A 22,140-nucleotide genomic window follows, 5' to 3' on the forward strand; every position below is an offset into this window, starting at 1 on the left:
AAATAGATCACTTGACGGACATGCTTAAAAACATGCTCATTAAAAAAGCTGTTTTATTCTACATCATCACTCTAGGATTGAAAGCTCATATCTCCAAAACTCACCCCTTTATTGGAAAAGAAAAAACGCTGCATTTTCTTTCGGTACTTAAACAGTGCATGGTCAAAGTTGACAAGCTTTTGTCAATAGTTTTTATTGGTTAAATATTTCCAAAACCCACAGACTGACACGTAGGGTGATCAATATTAATGGTGTCTGGAAAACAGTCAAAAAATGGAGACCTACCTACCTAAATCCTACCTACATTGTTCTTTAAAGTGTGTATTTGCAATGTTTTGATTACTTGGCCAGCCCAATTCTACTCCTGTTTTGTGACAATTTTAGTTATATTATATAACCTAGCTCAGTCTTGAAATTCTAGAGGTGTAGTTTTATATGTTTTGCAATGTTCCACCTTGATTGGCTTTTCAAATTATTCCTAGCCATCGGCAATGCATGCTTCTTCAACATCTACATTCAAATAGTCTCACCAGTGTTTTGTAAGCAGTATGGCAAAGGGTGCTATCAGAGCGCTAACAATCACCCGCCTCCATCCCCAGTTCCATTCAAGCCTAGAGGTGACAGTATAAGGTCCAAGAACACTGTAATTGCAGTTCTTACACTTGTATCAAGTGCAGCATAAAAAACATTGATTTACAATAATTTGTGTCTCATTTGACATAACTTGTGTCGGATGTTTACCTGTCCAATAGCAATTTAATTGGATTACCTTCTCTGTGTAAATGTTTTAAATCTCTATACCATGTTAAAAAAAAGTCTAAAATCACTTTAAAAAACCCTTATCTCCCTGTTGACCCAAAGATTCTAAGTTTTCCTCTTCTAGAACAAGTTTAATGGTCCTTGCTGTTCGTCTGGCTTTTGTTCATCCCGCATGTCTCTCCTGTGACTGCAGACTGGCCGACGAGTCGAAGAATCAAAGTCCTACATCCAAAAGCTGTCATCATTAAGTACAGCAGAAACAGTGCAGTGGGAATCTTGTTTTAGCTTCTGTAAACCCTCATTGATCAACCTCCGCGTCCAGGGATATGATGATAAGTGTAACAGACAGCGCTATGCCGGTCCGACGGTAGATTTGTGACATGTCAGGAACGCTTTCCACATCTCATCAGCGGTGCAAAAATCCCAAAAGCAAGGCCGGAGGTCAGCATTAAAGTTTTCTCTATGAAGAGTTTACTTGGGCAGGAATGAACCCCTAGCGGTCACAATAGTGTTGATGGATTGAGTGACACCTGTGAAGCCTCAGAGGCAGGCAGTGAGAGATGGGACCTTCAGATCGGGACGATAAAAGGGAGTGAGATTATGGGGAGGCCTACGGAGTGATTTATGTCAGTGGTGTGAAGAGGTAGAGAGGTACAGGTGCAATGACGTACTCCAATTACACAAATAATCCATGTTTTCAAACGGTTACTTAAACACCTCTTACCATTGGATGGACACAATGGTTGTCTTTCCAAAAATGCAATGTTTGGAAGGCAATGTTTTAGGAGACAATATTAACAATAACAAACATTTTACTCAACCTTTGCAAATAATGATGTGTGTTGGTAACCAAACACACTTTGAGGCAGTCTTGAGGTTCTTTCCCAGGGGATATTTGTATCATTGTGGTTTTCCAGAGAAGAGAAGGTTTCAGGACCTCACCGTATGCTCATCCCAAGAAGCTCTCCTTTCCATGCAACTGCAATTTAATTTGCAGGGCCCAGAAAATCATAACCATTATATGGGCCAGATTACCCGAGAGGCACCGACTTTATCTCATTAAACTGTTAAAGGTTCAAAGATTTTGCCGAAGACGAGTATAAGAAAAAAAGACACAGAGGAAAAAGCGCAGACGCCATGACTAAGCAATCTGTACGTGCTGCAAACTCTAGCACTCGGTCTGCTGCATTTGTTGGGAGCTTGGCTGAAATATCACTGTCAGCTTCTCATTTTGTTCCTTTTGCTTCATAGCTCAGCGTGTCAAACTGCATTATAGTTGTGGATAGCAGATATGATTCTGAAAATGTAAAATAGTCCTGTCCGTGCAGTTATGGTGCACCTGAGCACCAACAGCTCAAGAAATCAGCGAGCCCTTTAGGTTATCTCCTTAAATTGAATGAAAAATCCATTGCTCCATTCGGCTCCGGTATACATATTGAGAACAACCTGTAAAAGAACAATAATACTGTATCTGGTGCAACACAGTGATGCATGAATATAGTCAGGGAGGATAGATACGAATGAAAATAAAATTGCATTTCAAATCAAACGTTAACATAAGTTGCACCATGAACTAACATGAATAACGGTTTTGATATGAACTAACCCTAAAAGGGATTAATAGATACTGAAAAACGAACCTGTTCATTGTTAGCTAATGTTAGCTTATACATTTACTACTGTTAACAAATAGCACCTTATTGTAAAGTAATCGTACGTTTTTGTATGATTCACAACATAAACATTCATACGAATAAGCCCTTTTAAAATAGTTGTGAATTCCTGTGCGATCTCAGGTTGGACTTTTTGATATACCAATGTTCAAAGCATAATAAGCAACTGAACAGCCTATTCTTCTATTCCACACAACTTAATTTTCCTAAAAAAATATGTGTATATTCAATAGGAAATCTAGTAACGCAAAAAAGGTTTTGTGTAAATTACAGAAATGTTTTACAGCAAGAACTGCCACTACATAAGTAACATGTCTCATGAGTTCTGACAGAGGCAGTTTACACTTTACACAGTTCACCAGTTTTCTGCGTTTTTCAGACAGCTCACTTCTCCGGCCCTAGGGTACAGTTAGCTGGAGGTGTAGGATGGACAGATGGTTTCACTCGTCCTCACAGGCTGTAGGGGCTTCTCACCTTAAATCAGCACGGAGGAACGTAGCTGGAGGAGAGACAGCTGTGTGCTAGCTGCGGTGCTGCTTATGCAACCCGCCTCCCCTTTGACTCACAGACCAACAGAATAAAGCATCCAATGTGTTTGATTTTAGTTTGTAACTGAAAAGACAACACATTAATAGGAGATAAAAGGCTTTTCCTGCTTTGTTAGTCTGGTGAGAAAACCTTTTAAATGTCAAGCACCATACGCAAGTTAAGAGCTTTGTCAGTGGTTTGATGGTGTTTTTGATGTGTACATCAAGATGATACAGGTGGCCTACAAAATAAAAGTGACTGGTGCACTTGTGTTTTGGTGGAAAGCTAGTAAAAAATGTAACGTTTGCATCAATGCAAAACGTGTGCAGTTACGATGTCTGATTTCATGCTTTTATCCCGCTACATATTGAATGTTGATAGTAATAGTATATTTTTATAGCCAACTGAATTGGATCTATAATTTCTTCTCAATATGAAATTAAAGACCAGCTGAGATCTGGTCTAGTCAAATGAAAAGTGCACTACATGACACCGACACAAGAAGATAAAGCTAAAAACAGTATGCGCTTCTCAATACTGTAATTGATGCTCGCTCTTTTTCTCGCTCCTCCAGCCTGCGACCTGAAATCAATCGATATCTGCCATCGTAGGAACACATAAATTCTCTAAATGCATCACAATGAGAGAAAGCTTCTGGTGAAGGTGCAACAAGAGAACGCGGGGTGCATACTCACACCTGAGATACACACATATTCTCCAACCATCACATCTGGCACATTTAAAATATTCATTTTATCTTTGCTGTTTCAAAAACTTCAAGAGTACATCCTGCTTTATTAGGATTCATAAAGGTTGCATTGAATAACCATGCTACACTGATAACAACGGGTGTCTTTGAAGTGATTTCGAAATGATCTTCCTCACGTCTCATCCTTTATTCTAGAATGCGAGGAAAGAAAGCGACTCAAAAAAACAAAAACAAGGATGCGCAGATAATAAGGTCATCCACTGGCAGGAGTAAACTCAAGACTGTATTATGTCAGCCTGTTCTGAGGTCACAACAATAAAATATTAACATTGACATACTTTACCCCACGTAAAGTCACAGTGCATGCTTCTGTTTATCAGTAAATAATAGTGCTTCCTAACGTACAATTTATTCATAAGACGGAACCCATATGAGATGTTTAACAAAAACAATGTCGTTCGCCGTTTTAGGTGGTGGAATTCAATTCTCGAGTCGACAGTAAAAACATATTTCGTCAATAAAAAAGATTAAGTCCATAAAGTGCCTGGAAATTGGCCCACGATGTAAATAAGAAATGTATTGCTCCATGTAGACAACCTCATTCATTATACAGGAAATGTTGGGAAGTCTATAACTCACTGATCTGCGCTGCATTGTAAGGCTCATGTGAATCTATAAAGAGTGATTTAATATCCTTATGTTTTTTTACGTTCTTGTGTTTACATTTTTCAAGATATCGAATTAATTTATCATTATTGGTAGATTTCATTGTGTAATGTCTACAAAGGGCACCAAAAGCAAGAACGTCAAGCGTACAACCTCATGTAAAATTTCATATGGATTTTAGCTTTAGAATTCTCTTTTATATTGTGTTACTAACGTTGTTTTGTACTAGTCATTAGAATGAGCTTTTGATGTGAATTTTAAAATGTAAAAAAAATACTGTACGATCAGGAGCAACTCCACCCAGACCAGAGACATTTTACTTAACATTTCGTATGTTTGTTACTGTCTGGCTTCTTTTTTTTCTTCTAAATTGGATTGACAGGATATAATCTATCTATAATTGATCAGTGGTAGCAAAGGTGGATGTTTCGGTGATGTTTGCTGAGACAGCCGTATATCATAGAGACATGGGTTGTCACTAAGCGACTACACTACCACCTCTAGCAATTCTTTCGTGAGAAAAAGAAACAAGAAAATTCTACCACCGTGACAGCGTTGTTTGCACAGGATAGATCAACCCACATCTAATATATGATTGTGTAACTCCATGTACTGACCGATTCTTTCCACCCTGGCCAACAACAAAAACTGAAGGAACTAAACCATATTTAAATGTTTTCTGACATTGATTCTTGCACTGTTCGCCGCAAGTATACAAAAGAAAAGCAGCAAAATAGTTATTTTGTTGTAGAAACCATAAGTAGGTTTAAGTAGGTTATAGCACACATGAAATAAGGGGAAATGATGCGCATGCAAAATAGCACGAATAAAGCATGCAAAGACGGTCAACTGGAAATTTGACTTGAGTTTTGACTTTAGGATTCATTTTTATTTATTTGGTCACAAATAATAGATTCTTATTATGAGTTATGAGTTCGTTTGATGAGTTTTAATGTGTTAAATGCGCAAAATCAATGTTGATATTTTGAGACTTTAATCAAATATTTCAAGAGCAGTTTGATTTGAATGTTTATATGGCATTCAGCTCACTCATAAATATTTTTTTTAATTTTCCTTTATTTCCCAAACTTTACATATAGTACACCTACAGATGTGTGAGGTAGAGGTTCATTATTATTACATGTAGTTATGCTGTAAATCCTGTTTAATTATGTGGTACATTGCCCGCCGTAATCCAAAGCGTTACCTAGAAAACACACATATTTTCAACAAAACAATGTTATTCTAATGCAAATAATATTTCTTAGCTGGTAAGAATTCCAGTATTCATGGCAGGTCATTTTTCTCAATTCAGGCAGGCGAGGTAAAAAGTTAATTTTGTACCCTGCTTGGAGGTTGCTATGCCCGGGGTAGAGACTTCTGAAAGCAAATCCCTGCCGTTGGCTTTGGCAAAGCTGCTTTGGGAGCAGGTAATGTGTCGGGGATGTTGGGTCGATACGTTATTGAGGAAGAGTCGCAGAAGCTCAGAGAACCTGAGACAGAGCGCAAAGCTGGAGGAAAAGCCCAAGAGAGCTGCGCTGCTCGCTGACCGTGAAACTGACAAATGGGCAGTAAAGCAGCCGCAGCGGCGTGCATGCATGTTGACAAGCCAGCTGAGCTACGTGACTATGTGCACACATGTGCTCATCGCATTAACGCTGTTTTGCAAGCATCCTTTCATGCCGTCTGACAGTATAGAGTGTGTACAGAAACAAAATACGAAAAAGCATTGAAGGCGCCATGTGTGAGATTAGGGAGAATCTATTGAGAGAATGCAATATAATATACAGTACATTACAATGTCTTCAGAGGTGTATGAAGACCTTACATAAGGAAGCGTTATATTTTTATTACCTTAGAATGTACACCTTGAGTCCGCCTAAATGGAATTCAGCATGTTGTTTCTACAGTAGCCCTAAACGGACCAACGGCAGAGCGCGTTTCATAAATATTTAATCTCCTTCGGCAATGCAGCGAAAATGTGATGACATCTTAGTCCTTTTTCACCCACCATAGTGCTTGGAAAGGGGGGATGGAGCAGTGGAGTGAGTCGTTGATTGCAATTCCCAAGATCACCGCTAAATGGGCTCTTCCATTGGTAGCTCTTGCCTTAGAGAGGTCAGAGATCTTGGATTTAAAATGGTTGGTGACCTCTGAGTTACAGTATTCATCAACTGATGAAAAAAGCGAGTCTCATGAAGAATCAAACATGCGTGCAAATGTATTTTTTGACGGTTTAAAGAACAGTTACACCCTTGACTTTGTGAATAGTCAGACTCATGAACTGTCGTGTTTTGAGCTTCCGACACTCCATCTAATGTAGTGACCTAAACTGTTCTCGCACACTCATTCACTCTGCACATTCCCCCCTTCCAAGAAAATATATGTCACATCCGTCCTATTGCTTTAGATCATCTAACACGACGGCAAAGTTTCGCCCTGGGTTTCACAGCCTCGGCCTTGCAGCCAGGAAAACCGACGCATAATCCAACGAGACTACATCAATCTGCCGAGGAGAGAACGGAACGAATTACCACCTGTGGTTCTGCGCAGACGTTCGCAGAGTGAATGAGAAACAAGCTTTAGGCACCTCGCAGCTATTAAACCGTCTGCGAGACGACTTTGATTCACCTCAATGGATCAGGCCTTGATACTTGCTAATTAAAAGCTTCAGGGATCTATTTATAGGTCAATTTACCGAACGCCATAGGAGCTGTCGGCTTGTGACTCATCTCATTTCCAGCGAGGGCTCATTCTGTGTACTCACACAAGACCTTGTCCTGTAGCTTGTTTGTCTCCTTATTTTTAAACACTTCGGTTAAGATCATCACTTTTAAGCAATTAGGCCTTATTCATGAATGTGCATTTAGCTGAGTGTTATATTAACAGTTTTAAGTAAGATAAATTGGATATTTCATAGAAATTGGGTGAATTAAAGGAGCTGTATGTAATCATTTTACTGTATTCAATCAAAACAAGACCTTAATATTTTCATAGACATTTAGGAAACATGCTTAATTCATATATTAGTTTGTCCAAAAAACAATGCTATAGCCAGGTATTCCACTCTGAAATGTGCATTCCGTAATATCTGTTTTTGTTTCGGTCCTTGTGACACGGCCCACTGATGATTTACCCGCTAGTGTTTTTCGACAGTTCGGTTGCCAGTTGGCGACAATCACAGCATATTCTGATTTTAAGTGGGACATTAGGGACTATTAATTTCAAGCGGGGCTACAGCTTAAACAGCTGTATGAGCACTGTTTACTCACATCGCATATTCAAGCAGAGCATTTATACACTGTTGTCTCCAGGCTTACGGAATCTCCAACATCAATATTTGAAATATATATAATGAAAAATATATCCCTGACTGGCCATGTGGGATTTTGTTACGGAGATAAAGGTTAGGATTGTGGTTTTCCAATAGTTTTGCAGCTCGCATTGTCTTATTGAGCATTTGGACCCACCCTTTCCGTTACTATTACGTTGTAAACTTTGAAACTTTATTTTACAATTTATAAGGAGTAATATACAATTTTATTACGGTTATTTATACGAGACAGCAATATGGCTGGTAAATGCGACCTCCGGAGGACGCAACCTCTGAAACGAGCTGCTAATTGGGTTATATTTGCAAAAAACAGTGATGCAAGTGATAAAGACCATAAACTGCGTGCGGACTGGTCTTCCATTTCTCACAGAGGATCTCCGAAAAGCATAAGATAGGAGCGACAACAGGGAACGGCGAGATAGGACCAGGTCTGGTTATCACTTGCGTCACCGGCCTTGCACCGTTCCCTCACGACAGTAGCCATATGGGACAAACTGTCCCTTTATGGGACAGTTTACGTGTTTGTAACTACAGAGTGTTTGTAAATATGTTATCTCCTTCAGCAAAGAAGCAGAAACACATGACGAGATCCTAGTCCTGGGTCAGCCATCGTAGTGTTTAGTCTTAGTTCTGTGTCAACCACCGTAGTGTTTAGTCTTAGTTCTGTGTCAACCACCGTAGGGTTTAGTCTTAGTTTTGTGTCAGCCATCGTACTGTTTAGTATTAGTTCTGTGTTAACCATCGTAGTGTTTAGTTTTAGTTCTGTGTTAACCATTGTAGTGTTTAATCTTAGTTCTGTGTCAGCCATCATAGTGTTTAGTCTTAGTTCTGTATGAGGCATCGTAGTGTTTAGTTTTAGTTCTGTGTTAACCATTGTAGTGTTTAATCTTAGTTCTGTGTCAGCCATCATAGTGTTTAGTCTTAGTTCTGTATGAGGCATCGTAGTGTTTAGTCTTAGTTCTGTGTCAACCACCGTAGTGTTTAGTCTTAGTTCTGTGTCAACCACCGTAGGGTTTAGTCTTAGTTTTGTGTCAGCCATCGTACTGTTTAGTATTAGTTCTGTGTTAACCATCGTAGTGTTTAGTTTTAGTTCTGTGTTAACCATTGTAGTGTTTAATCTTAGTTCTGTGTCAGCCATCATAGTGTTTAGTCTTAGTTCTGTATGAGGCATCGTAGTGTTTAGTTTTAGTTCTGTGTTAACCATTGTAGTGTTTAATCTTAGTTCTGTGTCAGCCATCATAGTGTTTAGTCTTAGTTCTGTATGAGGCATCGTAGTGTTTAGTCTTAGTTCTGTGTTAGCCATCGTAGTGTTTAGTTTTAGTTCTGTGTTAACCATTGTAGTGTTTAATCTTAGTTCTGTGTCAGCCATCATAGTGTTTAGTCTTAGTTCTGTATTAGGCATCATAGTGTTTAGTCTTAGTTCTGTGTTAACCATTGTAGTGTTTAATCTTAGTTCTGTGTCAGCCATCATAGTGTTTAGTCTTAGTTCTGTATTAGGCATCATAGTGTTTAGTCTTAGTTCTGTGTTAACCATTGTAGTGTTTAATCTTAGTTCTGTGTCAGCCATCTTAGTGTTTAGTCTTAGTTCTGTGTCAGCCATCGTAGTGTTTAGTCTTAGTTCTGTGTTAGCCATCGTAGTGTTTAGTCTTAGTTCTGTGTTAGCCATCGTAGTGTTTAGTCTTAGTTCTGTGTTAACCATTGTAGTGTTTAATCTTAGTTCTGTGTTAACCATTGTAGTGTTTAATCTTAGTTCTGTGTCAGCCATCATAGTGTTAAGTCTTAGTTCTGTGTTAGCCATCATAGTGTTTAGTCTTAGTTCTGTGTTAACCATTGTAGTGTTTAATCTTAGTTCTGTGTCAGCCATCATAGTGTTAAGTCTTAGTTCTGTGTTAGCCATCGTAGTGTTTAGTCTTAGTTCTGTGTTAACCATTGTAGTGTTTAATCTTAGTTCTGTGTCAGCCATCATAGTGTTAAGTCTTAGTTCTGTGTTAGCCATCGTAGTGTTTAGTTTTAGTTCTGTGTTAACCATTGTAGTGTTTAATCTTAGTTCTGTGTCAGCCATCATAGTGTTAAGTCTTAGTTCTGTGTTAGCCATCGTAGTGTTTAGTCTTAGTTCTGTGTCAGCCATCATGGTGTTCATTCCTAGTTCTGTGTTAGCCATCGTAGTGTTTAGTCTTAGTTCTGTGTTAGCCATCGTAGTGTTTAGTCTTAGTTCTGTTTGAGGCATCGTAGTGTTTAGTCTTAGTTCTGTGTTAGCCATCGTAGTGTTTAGTTTTAGTTCTGTGTTAGCCATCGTAGTGTTTAGTCTTAGTTCTGTGTCAACCACCGTAGTTCTGTGTTAACCATTGTAGTGTTTAATCTTAGTTTTCTGTCAGCCATCATAGTGTTTAGTCTTAGTTCTGTGTCAGCAGTCATACTGTTTAGTCTTAGTTCTGTGTTAGCCATCGTAGTGTTTAGTCTTAGTTCTGTGTCAACCACCGTAGTTCTGTGTTAACCATTGTAGTGTTTAATCTTAGTTTTCTGTCAGCCATCATACTGTTTAGTCTTAGTTCTGTGTCAGCCATCGTAGTGTTTAGTCTTAGTTCTGTGTCAGCCATCGTAGTGTTTAGTCTTAGTTCTGTGTTAGCCATCGTAGTGTTTAGTTTTAGTTCTGTGTTAGGCATCATAGTGTTTAGTTTTAGTTCTGTGTTAGCCATCGTAGTGTTTAGTTTTAGTTCTGTGTTAGCCATCGTAGTGTTTAGTCTATGGGCACCTTACCCCTGATTGCTTTGCAGTAATGTGCCACTGTAAAAAACTACTTGTAAGTTGCTTTGGATAAAAGCGTCTGCCAAATGAATAAATGTAAATGTAGAACTATATTCCAGCCTATTAGATTACCAATAAAATGTTGCATTGCAAACTAACATTGAAGTCTGGCTCATATGTAGTATATGAGCATCTGATTAATTCCTGATTAATAAAATCACATTGAAAGTTCGCTCAAAAATATCTGGATTGCAAATACAAATGCTTACTTTAAATCTCTATTTCTCTCTCCACACAGATTAACAATCCATGCTGAGTGCCCTATGCACCTGGAGGATTTTCCCATGGACGCCCATGCCTGCCCACTAAAGTTTGGGAGCTGTAAGTCTTCACCATCTAGTTATTTTCAGTTCATTTTTATAGATTTTCTCACTAGCTGGTCTGATTTTCAGGAGCATGTGAACATGTTTAACTTGTGCACATGTGAGCTCTGTACGATTAGGTCGGTGATGATCTCAACATGTTAGTCTCTTGTGAATCTTCTTTTCTCTCAAAGATAGTCGAGTTTTTGCTGTAGTTTACGTTCTGGACACATCTCACAGGACCCAATGACACAGTGCCTTTTTTAAGCTTCAGAGCGATACAAAATGTCACGCCCACTCCGTTACCCATCTGCATTTGCTTCTCACCATAAACAACGTCGTCCTCTGAATGCAACATTAAATTGCGTCATCAGTTGTGAAACAAGGCGAGCGTTTTTCGTAACTCTCCTGCAATAGGGAACCTTAGATTAATAGCCCGGCCAATGACAGCAAAGGTCACGGTGACGTCTGCATGAATAAAACATCCCACCGGGCAATAAAACAAAAGTCCTCCACTCATACATTTTCAGCAGTACCTCCATTCCCAGAATGCCACTTTTTGACAGGCACAGCACGGTGACCCTGCGCTGGATCAGCATCGCATGCGACAGAAAGATGGCGAACAATTGGCTCCGTAACAAGACTTCGTACTGTGGGTGGTGTAATTACGGGCTTTGTTAACCGCACCCGTCTATGATTCGCCTCAATCCCCCAATCAGATAGTCATTTGCTTTTAAGTATTTGTTTATTTTTTGTGGTCTCCCTTTCATTGCAAATCCGAAGTTCGTCTCTCTCTGTCATGTTTCCAGGCCTTTTTTTCTCACTTCTGTTTAAAGATGTGAGAGATAGTAAAAAGTGTTGATTAAGGTCGGATTTGATTTTGATTCCGTTTTGCGTTACTGGAAATATTTCCATCAATGTTGATAGCGGCTTGTTTATTCTTTATAAACTAAGCATGGGAGTATTCAGAAATCATAAATTATATTTGATGAATAGCTCTGAGCATGAACGTAACAGTGTGTAAATATGTTTAGATTGATGTTAGTTAAATGTTTCCCTGTCTTTTTAGTCTGTTTTTGTCAAGTACGCTGTCATTTTATAGCAGTAATTAATCTCTCAATTGTCAAAATACGGCATCTGCCAAGTATTGCAGTGCCATTATTACATGACGCTCGGGAATACTTGATGCTGATTGGTCAGTCTGCATCGTATAGACCAATTTGCACTGGTCTAGAAATTTCAGGGTTTGTTTATTTTACATGTATATAAATAAATCTTCAACATATTCATTTAGAATTTTGATTCGATTATAATTTTTCTGTTTGTTGTATTTTGTTTAAACATTTGTGCTGTGTTTACATTTTTCAAAGTGGTCTATAATGAGCATTAAACATGTATTTCCTGAATGACTGTGCTATTTTTTGTATTTTCTCATATATTTCAACCACGAAACAAGTGGAAAAACAATTGATGGTAGCTTAGTTTTATTATATCGTCTAACTGTCAACGATATAGTTTTAGCATTGAATAGTAATTATAAATAGCAATAACAGTTGCGTTTTAGAGTCTTATTCTTTTGTCAGTTTATTTCTATAAATTGACTTGAGGTTAGGCAACGCCTCAGACATATCTCCTAGAATATCGTTTTGAATATCTGTTAGTATTTTATTTGTTGGTTAATCTTGAATGAATCATAATGGCGGTGCGTAAACATTCCCATAGTCTACAAATCTTGTCATGGCTTCTTCCGTTGTTTTGTTTCTTGTTCTACTAATTATTATTTCTTTTCCATTAGTTGCTCTAGTAAACAGATAAAAAGCTCATTTCACACTAGCACAAGAGTGCCCAGCTTTTGTACAGCTGTCAAGTGGGATGATTTATAATCGAGGCTGACGCATAATGGCCAAACGAGAGCGAAATCTAAAACAAACCAAGCTCCTCGCTCCTTCATTTTAAGGGACTAGATTAAACAAGATGTTGTGTATTTTGTGGGGCAGTATTTTAAACCAGAAAAGACCCTAAAACCTAGAACTGACTATTATTAACTTACAAGGTCATTCACAGGAATACAGATCTGAGTTGAACAGAAAAGCGACGGACAATAAAAACCCAATCTAATTCCAGTTGTTTCAAATTCCTTTCCACCCTCAGAGTTGATTGAGTTTTACTCCAGAGAATAAATGTGACTTATTTTCACCTTATTACACGTTGAAAGCCTGTGACACAGCTGACCTTTTACAGCCTGTAGCATTACACGCACGTCCGCTCGTAAATAAGAAGCAACATCTGCCGCGCCATGCAAATACATATTGGAATGCGGTATAATACGCTTCATTATCGGTTACTATTCATTATGGATGAAGTGGCATTAAAGTTGATGTGTTTAGCTTTTGATTAATGGCCTTCCGACAAAATAAAACAATAACTTTTCTCTCTGGCCATCAAAATTTAATTAGCAAACCTCTGCCTGCTGCGTGAATTATACTCCTAGCTCTAAGTCTGCCAGCTCTGCCCCCGGTTGCTCCGAGAAGCGTGTGGGCGCACATGCGGAAAAACCTCTGTATGCATGTTGTTTGTCTCTTCGCACGGTCCTTGGTGTTTTTTCTTCCTTTTTAAAGTTCGTTCTCGAGTATTCAAACACAATAAGTCTTAAGTTACGTTCGCCCATAAATATACGTTCGACTCGATGAACCAGAACCAGAGGCTAATGGAAGAGAGCAGCTGACCCATGGGCAGTCGGCTTTTATTAAAGTTGCATTCAAATTGCTCTCATTGAGATACATTTATTCACACTAATGCCCCCCGTTTCTTCTTCATGAGCTTTGTTTTGTGCTAGCGTGTGAATTTAAAATGGTATTTTCCAACCCAGAGACTGAATCTTTAATGGAAGTATAGGCTTGATCTCGCAAAGCAACCAGACGGAAAGAATATGTGTAACTATTTGTGTTCATATCGTTAAACAACTGCATGCCTTCATGATTTGATTCAGTCACTAGGCATCTACGTCTTACGGCTACACTCTTTTGGCATTGACGAGATCTTGGCCTTCGTAAACAAATAAAACTTTATTATTTGAAATATCTAAGCTTTGGTCTTTGAGCAATATTACTTTTTATTTTTATTAAAAGCATAATTTCTCATTGTGTTTAGTTCAAACGCATCATTATTATGTGTTTACTGCTCAGCATTGTGGAAGTTTGTTGGTGCCAAGGGTGGAAAATGGTGAAAAGCAATGCACATTTGCATTTTCTTTTCTCATAGCTATAATCATTCATCACGCCACAAATGAAAGCGAACCGTACACCGAAATACAATTGTGGCAACACTGCTTTTTCCTAAAAGAAAGTTTTTCTTTTTTGTGTGCAGTTTAACCCTCTTGAATGAGTTAATATTCGCTATTGCATTTCTGTACCTTTGGGGCAGTGAAGATGACACAACAAAATGAAATGCAAAACGTTCAACTGAACTAACGAATGAGTCAAAATAAAATAAGTTTCTTTGCAAAACTTCATATGCCCAAAATATGCCAAAAACACCATGTTTAGGCGGGTCATTCTCTTGAAACCTATGAAACATCATGACCAACATGATTTTAAATGCAAAACCTAATTCAGTTACACAATAGAGTTACTTGTGTTCTCTACCTTGCACAAATGATCATTTTAACATAAGAATTCATTATTTTGTATGTTGTTGCACTTTCTGCTGAAAATCTCATCACGTTCAGCGTCTGAGTGCATGTAAAAGATTTTGGGATTTTTATATTGTTACGTCCCTTAGGTCTTATTTTTAAGTATTCAAAAACATATAAAAGGTTTTGAAAATAATGCTTTTAAGCATGACAGACCCTGAAACAGCAATTTGTTGATGCAAGTGTTTAGAAAAATCATGTTTGACATTGTGGAAACCAAGATTTTGTGAGAATCATCCAGTCAGACCAAACCAATGCCTCATCTGCTGTTGTTTGTCTTCCTTAGATGCCTACACTAACAATGAGGTTGTCTACATTTGGACGGCGGATGATGAGAAATCTGTTTCTGTGGCTCCTGATGGTTCTAGACTCAACCAGTATGACCTGTTGGGCCATGTCATTGGAAAAGAGACCATCAGCTCCAGTACAGGTAATACGTTTTCTTCTTGCGAAAGCACATCGTCTTAATGGATATCCATAACTGCGTAGACATGGAGTGACACGATCTACATTTGGATCTTTAAATAGCATATTAATACTTTTCGTTTTCAGATGACGTCTATATTTAGGTATATTTTGTTAAATAGCAATGCTACATTAATTTCATGTATCATTTTTGTCAGTTTTGAGGTAATTTGGCTGCGTTTTTGTCTTCTGGCTTATGATTCAACAATATTGGAGTTCCCATGGCTGCTTTTCTTTATTTTCCAACTCATCAAAAAGTCATTAAAATGTTATTTTATTAAAAGAAATTCATATGTAAGCAAAATTTCGATTTTAAAAAGCATCCCAGGATGCACTTTCAAAGAGCAATCAGAGATAAATTTAGTTGTGATAATGCCCATAATAATCAGAGGTGTAATTTAGGCAAAGAGCTGCTTTAAAAGATACGCTCAACATTTTTGATCAGTTTTAGGACTGGACACTAAAATGTGCTAAAATTTTTTACGGGTAGCATGTGTGAACATTAATTTTATACAGTCGGATTGGTAAAGAATCCGTAGTCTGTTGTCTAAAGAAGCTCAAACTTGGTCATTTGCACATTTGGCACAGTTTCAGCCACAATCCGATTGGCAATTCACAGCCCTATTATTTTCCCTTTATATGCACCACCATAATACATTTAGCAGTCACTCTTTTAAAAGGTATAAAGAACACATCTGCCTCTCTTTGTCAGTTTTTGAAGTGTATGGATACAGATGCATGCTGCATAACGAAAAAAAGACTCTTTGGATCTTTAACGCTGTTTGTTTATACGCATGAATCTATACTCTCTTGTACACATTCACCAGCGCTTCTTTTATGAAATCTCTCATTTTGCACCTGACAACCTGAATGAAATAATTTCGCTTGCCTCCCACTCAGATTTTTTCCAGCTTGGCATTCGCTTGCAAATTCCATTTTGCCTGTTTGTAAAGTCATTTATCTGGTCTGCTTTGCAAGCTGCAAGTTTATCGATTGCATTCTGTCACAGTTATTGGGGTCACGTGACCTCCGTGAAGCAGGAAGAACCTTCTTGTGCGAGCGCACAAGTAAAGTGTGTGTGCAATACGACAGCTTGCACAAGTGAAATGAAAGCGAGATGAAATCGACCCAGCAGTTCTGGAAATTGTTTATTTTACACTTTAAACAAAATGTTGCAATTTTAAGTCACTCGGCCATTGTAGGGGTTCGCCAAACTTTATAGTCAAATACCAGTGAAATTCCTTGTTTTATCAAAAACCTTTTATTTCAGCTGCAGTAACTTTTACCTCTTCATCGCCACCTATGTTTGAAATGTAGGATTGCAGCTTTGAGAAGTTAAAAAGAAGATAAAAATACAAAAAAGATATAAATAGGAACAATTTTACGATTCTGACTCTATTTAAAGCATAGCTCTCCCCCAAAAAATCATAATTTACCCACCCTCATGTATGACAAACAACACTAACTTCGACTGAGATATTTCTCAAAACATCTGTGTTCCACTAATATATTCCTTCTCTACCTGTACCCCACAGTACACAAAAGATGCCTCGCTTCCAGACAGCGCGTCCACTTTTTTATTTTGCGAATCAACAATTGTCTGCTTTGATCGAGCTCTGAACACTTGATTTAAGATTCTGATAGCTGCGCTGACCTGTTAGCCTTTAACCCCTGACGCCCACAACCAAGTTTCTTTCCATCAGTCTTCTGCTTCATTCATATTACGGCTCGATGAGATTGCCAACAGCAGTTGCTGTGAAACAGAATGGCGTGGTGCAGAATAACTTCTTGCAAACTTTTTTACTCCTTGTTTCCATAGATAAAGCCTGCTTTGAATTGCCCGGCTGATCTCACGACAAACCTCTGCATTAATAAAAGCCATATGTCAAGGCTCTGTGGCAATGATTATTCAGAGACAGACACTATATAAGATGCACTCAAACAGCCCCGGGTGTACGCTAGCTTCAGTAAAAAGGGTTTCACATCGACTTGCCTGTGGATGAGACGCATCTCCCTCAGCTGAAATGGAAAAGACAAATGTTCTCGTGTTTGTTTGTAGAGCACGAGAAGCATCTGTTAGTTCCTCATTTTGTCATTTTAATTGTTTTCTGCTCTGCCTTCCAGTGCAGAGAGAGATTGTTGACTCAATTAAAACTCCGCTTTTCAACCCCGGCTCTCTTTTAAAGGGATAGCTGACCCAAAAGCCAAAAGTGCAGTAATTGTTTACTCGACCGCTCGCATCTTTCTTAACCCCGTATAATGAGCTTGTTTGGTGTAGTGTAACAATATGGTCAAGAAACATTAGTTTTTACTTAATTCGGATAATTCGTGGAAAAATTCCATCTTTTCTGTATGATGTCAGCACTGCAAATTTTGCCGTTCAACCTCAATCTCAACCTTAATGACATAATCACGTCCCCCTCGAGGCCCATCAGAGGTTCAGCGAGAGGTGAATGTTGGGATTGAGCAATTGTCTGTCACGTTCTTCCTGCTGCTAATGCAAGAACATCCACACATCCATGTTTAATTCCCAACTATGCGTGGAAAATGCTTGATTCATTCAAACGTCCGTGCTGTTACTGTATATACCAGAAGCAATCTGTTAACCTTCCTCAATAACACCATGTTTTTCTCCGCTCATGTGATTGCTCGTGAATAAAATCGGAATATTTCAGTCAGTGTGTTGTGCGAGCGATGCTTATCCATAATTCATTCCGTCTCTTATGGTTTCTCTCTTCTCTTCATCATTTCTTGTACAGGAGAATATGTGGTGATGACAACGTATTTCCATCTGAAAAGGAAAATTGGCTATTTCGTGATCCAGACGTATCTCCCCTGCATAATGACCGTCATCCTCTCTCAGGTGTCCTTCTGGCTGAACCGCGAGTCCGTTCCGGCGCGCACCGTCTTCGGTGAGGATTTTCATTCCTGTTGTTTATTAATGCACAGATGCACTCCGCAAGTAATACTGTTTAAATTTCGAGGCGACCTCAAACCGTGCGGCTGTGCTTTGGATAGTCGTAAGAAGGCTGTTTTTTTCCTTGTTTTTATCCACCATCATGAAACAACAGGAAGCGCTGAGTAAATGAGAGCACCAGGGAGGGAATTAAAAGTTTGTGTTCTGTATGAAAGTTCGTACAGAGTTTGAAAAGTTGGATCTTTTATGGTTTTGTAGAATGTACCGTTTTATAAAAGAACAAATATTATTTGGAATTGTAAACATTTTATTTAGTTCCGTTTACCTCATTGTACCTTGTAAGCAACAACAGTTCTTGTTTTCATTAAAACTTGCTTACAAGCAAGAGCGGGTTGCTTTCCGTGAATAAAGAGGTTTCTTGCCTATTGGCTGGAAATATTTTATAGGATTTTAATAACATTACACACACTTTAAATGGAAAATTTTAATTTGAAAGGTTACCTCTTAAATGTAAGGAGACGTCATTAAAACTTGCGTTTTATTCTCAAAAACAAAAATGGCTTAATAGTCACTTTGTAACAATGTGTGAATACTTGCATTTAGTCATTTTGCACAAGAAAACATGTAGAATTGGACTTCAAATCATTGGCAGAGGGTTTATATGTTTTTAGGTTTAATTCTACTGGGTGGTGTGGGAGCATTCAGGGGAATGAACCTGACCTCGTGTAGGTGCTGTTAAATGCTGCAAAAGTGCTTGAATTTCACTCTTACAAGCCTGTCCAAACCCTGGGTGAGTGCGGTCACTAAGCAGCCCTGCTCCTGGACAGTGATGGATTTTGTTTTGAAACTGTGTAAGGATCACAGGATTGACTTGTAATTACCTCGGCCACCGCGCAAGCACCTAATTAATTACAGATTAGTCCGAACCGAACTTGGAACGAAATGAAGTCAGAGAAAGCGATGCTGATGGGCCTCTCGCGGGACGCCGCAAGGAAAGATAAACCCAAAAGCATCGGAACTGAATCTGCCCCGGCAGGCATTTCACATCCAATCCGGTGTTAAGAGATTATTGCTTATTGAGCTCGCATCAACTTTGCTCTGGCCCCGGCCGGAGCATCAGGTGCAGAGCAGGGCTCATCTTGCCAGCATTTCTCTGGAAGACGTTAATGTTGATGTTGCGAAGATTTGGAATGAAATAAGAAAAGCGGAGCCTTTTGAACACAATGGCTGATCGAGTGCTGCAGGGTTTCCTGCGTGGTCTCTCACTGCTGCCAAATGTTCAACACCGCGGTTAAAGAAACCATAATTTGCTTAGTTGTGCAATGTAAATCAGTTTAAAGGTCTACACCAGTTTTTTGAGAATATGGCGATGGATTATGTCGCATACTTATTAGAATATTGGTGACATTGTTGTGTTGTATTTACATCCAGGCTTTAATGTTATTTGAAAGTTCAATTTTCAAAACCCCCTAGTTCAAATGTAGCTTTTGCAAAGTGGAAAAAAGCACTACTTTCCCTCACTACGTGAAAGGCAAGAATGTGTATGTATCGTGCAACTTATTCTCGGGAAGAAAGATGCTCCACGTCGTTGGCAAGTATTTCTTATCTAATGAAGCGCCTCTCTGTGCATAAGAAAAACGTATGACGCTTCAACCTGTGTCATTTCTTTTAGGCATTTGTTTAGCCTACTTTCTGCCTTAAAATGTCATGGCAATGTGAAGCTAAGGCACGGAGACTCGAAAGGAGAAATGGATGGAATAGGGATGAGACAGTTTTCTCATTTAAATTTGCACAACAAAGAATTTACGCATATTTTTTGGTCTTAAGGAGCATCATTTTTTTAGACTTATTTGCTGACCAGTAGTTGTCTGTGAAATAAATATAAAAAAATTTAAACAGTCTATTGTCTTTTATTTTTCCAATGATAAACTAATAGATAAAATATTACATGTAATAGGTGTCTCTCACATTATCCCACAGCAACATTAAAATAGTGTAGGTTAGTGAATAATGTTTTATAAAAAAATATTTTCTTATTCAGGATCAATTTCATTCATTTCACACATTTTAATAGATGTTGTTTATATGCTTAAACAGCTAAACTGCTCACTAACTAAATTTAAAAAAGTGAAATTCCATCAGACATCCCCTTTAATGTTATTATGACAAGTGTTAATGTTTATAGACAGTTTAGACTGTGGCGGGCTGCTATAGTGTAAGTCAATAATGAGAAACAAGGACGACATATTGTTCTACAAAACCCGGGGAAACACTGCAGCGCAGGTTTAAGGTCATTTAAGCTAAAAATATGAATGCTGATTTTAGGTTTTAATTGCGTATTCTTTAAAAATATTTTTCTTCTCGCTTTGCTGACCCAAGTATACAGTATGTTAATAGTCATTTTGCTCATTATTCCTTTTATGCAATAGAATTTTCTGGGCAAATTTTTAATGAGAAACTTTCCACTGAAAGCCATGTCCTCGTTTTGGGAACAAATGTGACATTTTGATACAGAAATGTCACATTATTTAATAAATATTGAAGTGGTCTTTTTGATGTAAAGTTGCAATGTCAGAGCCACCAAACTAGCTTGTTAACTCTATACCTGAACAGCCTCATAGACTCCTAACAAAGACAGAACAAGATACCTTATTGACATCTACCCGACGTCAATGCAAATATGGCCGCCGAGTCCACATCAATAATGATCCCTGAGAAGTTCCATTAGTTGCTAACAGTTTAGTTAGTATGCACACTTAGAAAGCAGGGAGTTAAGACAGCAAGGTATTCTGAGCTCTTGTCATCCAGTATGCCTTTACCCATCAGTCCCCTTCAAAATCCCCACTGTTTCTACAGCTACCAAACATAGTTTTTACCTTCAGTAAATACTGAATTACACCTTCATGTTTCTGTTACGCCTCTGGCACCCTCACACGCCTCCAGTCTTTTCTCTTGAATCCCTCGTTCTTCATAATTCTTTGCTCTGCTTTATTTGTCGTCGTCTTTAAACCGGAGCTAACTCTATCATTTTTACGCTAAATCCAAAGCGTGCAGCACGGCTCGCCCAGGTGTGTGGTCATTATTCATCTTCAACCCCTCATTTTTTGCTGACCGCCCTCTCCATTATCCATTATGCACGACCACAGTCTTCAAAGGAATATCTTCACACGGATATCTACCCATATTTCAATACTAAACTGTATTGCTTGAAGTAAACATTACTAGTACTAATACTCAAACAAACCCTGAGTATCACGGATGATTCGGAAGATAAAATCGATGACAAAAATAGGCTTAAATCGAAGTATCATCCTAAAGATTTGGGGCAATAAGCAGCCATTCAGGACACCTTAGCAACACGAGCCACCACTCCCGGCAACCAACCGCCAATGAGAGCATGGTCAACAGCAGCTACATCGTAACTTTTAGCATTTGTTTCAATGAGAGACCTTTATATAAATAAAACACCAACATTATATCTGCAGAGCTTTCTGTGAGTCGAAGACCTCCAATTTTGATCATCCATCTTTTACAGGTATAACTAGTAAAAACAGACTTTTGTCATTCAGAAAAAACTGTACAGTATATTGTATTCCAGCAGTTAAAGAGACGGTTCACCCAAACATTTCTGTCATCATTCACTCACTCTCAAGTTGTTCCAAACCTTTGTAAATTGTGTAGTTTTGTAAAAAAAAGAAAGATATTTGGAAGAACATTTGTAACCAACAGATCTGGGGCACTATAGACATCCATAGTAGGGGGAAACAACTACCATTGTAGTCAATGGTGCCCCAGAACTGTTAGTTTATCACACTCTTCGAAATGTCTTCTTTTTATACAGTTTTGGAACAAATTGAGGGTGAGTAAATGTCCCTTTAAGGTTTGTATCCCCTCCATCAATAGGGCCTTATGAAATAAATTTTTTTCATTTTAATTGTCTGTGTTTTCTGTTTTTTACTATACAATAAATATAACTTCAGTATACTATAGTATTTACTCATAAACTATAGTAAAATTGCTTGATACTGCAGTGTTGTTGGTTTTTAGTAATTTGTCTAGCACATTTTCTATAATTTACTAAAGTATATCATATTTTTTGTTTTTATTGTTAATAATACTACTAGTTTAAAATGACAAAATCATACCCACTGTAAACAGTAAATCACTATTATAAGCTTAACATTTTGAACGACTTAAGGTAAGCAGACAGTTTTGATTGTTTATGATCTAGCTCAATAACAGATTTTTTGTTGTTTTTACCCCCAAAACTTTAACATTGTAAACACTAGGA

General features: G+C 38.2%; 1 protein-coding gene across 1 annotated transcript in view; it reads left to right on the top strand.

Moving 5' to 3' along the window:
- Nucleotides 1-22,140, top strand: part of gabra3 (gamma-aminobutyric acid type A receptor subunit alpha3) — a gene marked incomplete at both ends in the record, with an annotated part of 104,824 nt that overhangs the window by 60,121 nt on the left and 22,563 nt on the right. The window contains 3 exons of the mRNA XM_079487484.1: nucleotides 10,713-10,795; nucleotides 14,754-14,897; nucleotides 17,692-17,844. Coding sequence (XP_079343610.1) covers nucleotides 10,713-10,795; nucleotides 14,754-14,897; nucleotides 17,692-17,844 — 380 coding nt within the window. The remainder of the gene's footprint in view (nucleotides 1-10,712; nucleotides 10,796-14,753; nucleotides 14,898-17,691; nucleotides 17,845-22,140) is intronic.

This window comes from Barbatula barbatula, assembly GCF_947034865.1.
Source record: "Barbatula barbatula genome assembly, chromosome: 22".
NCBI classification, from domain to species: Eukaryota; Metazoa; Chordata; class Actinopteri; order Cypriniformes; family Nemacheilidae; genus Barbatula; species Barbatula barbatula.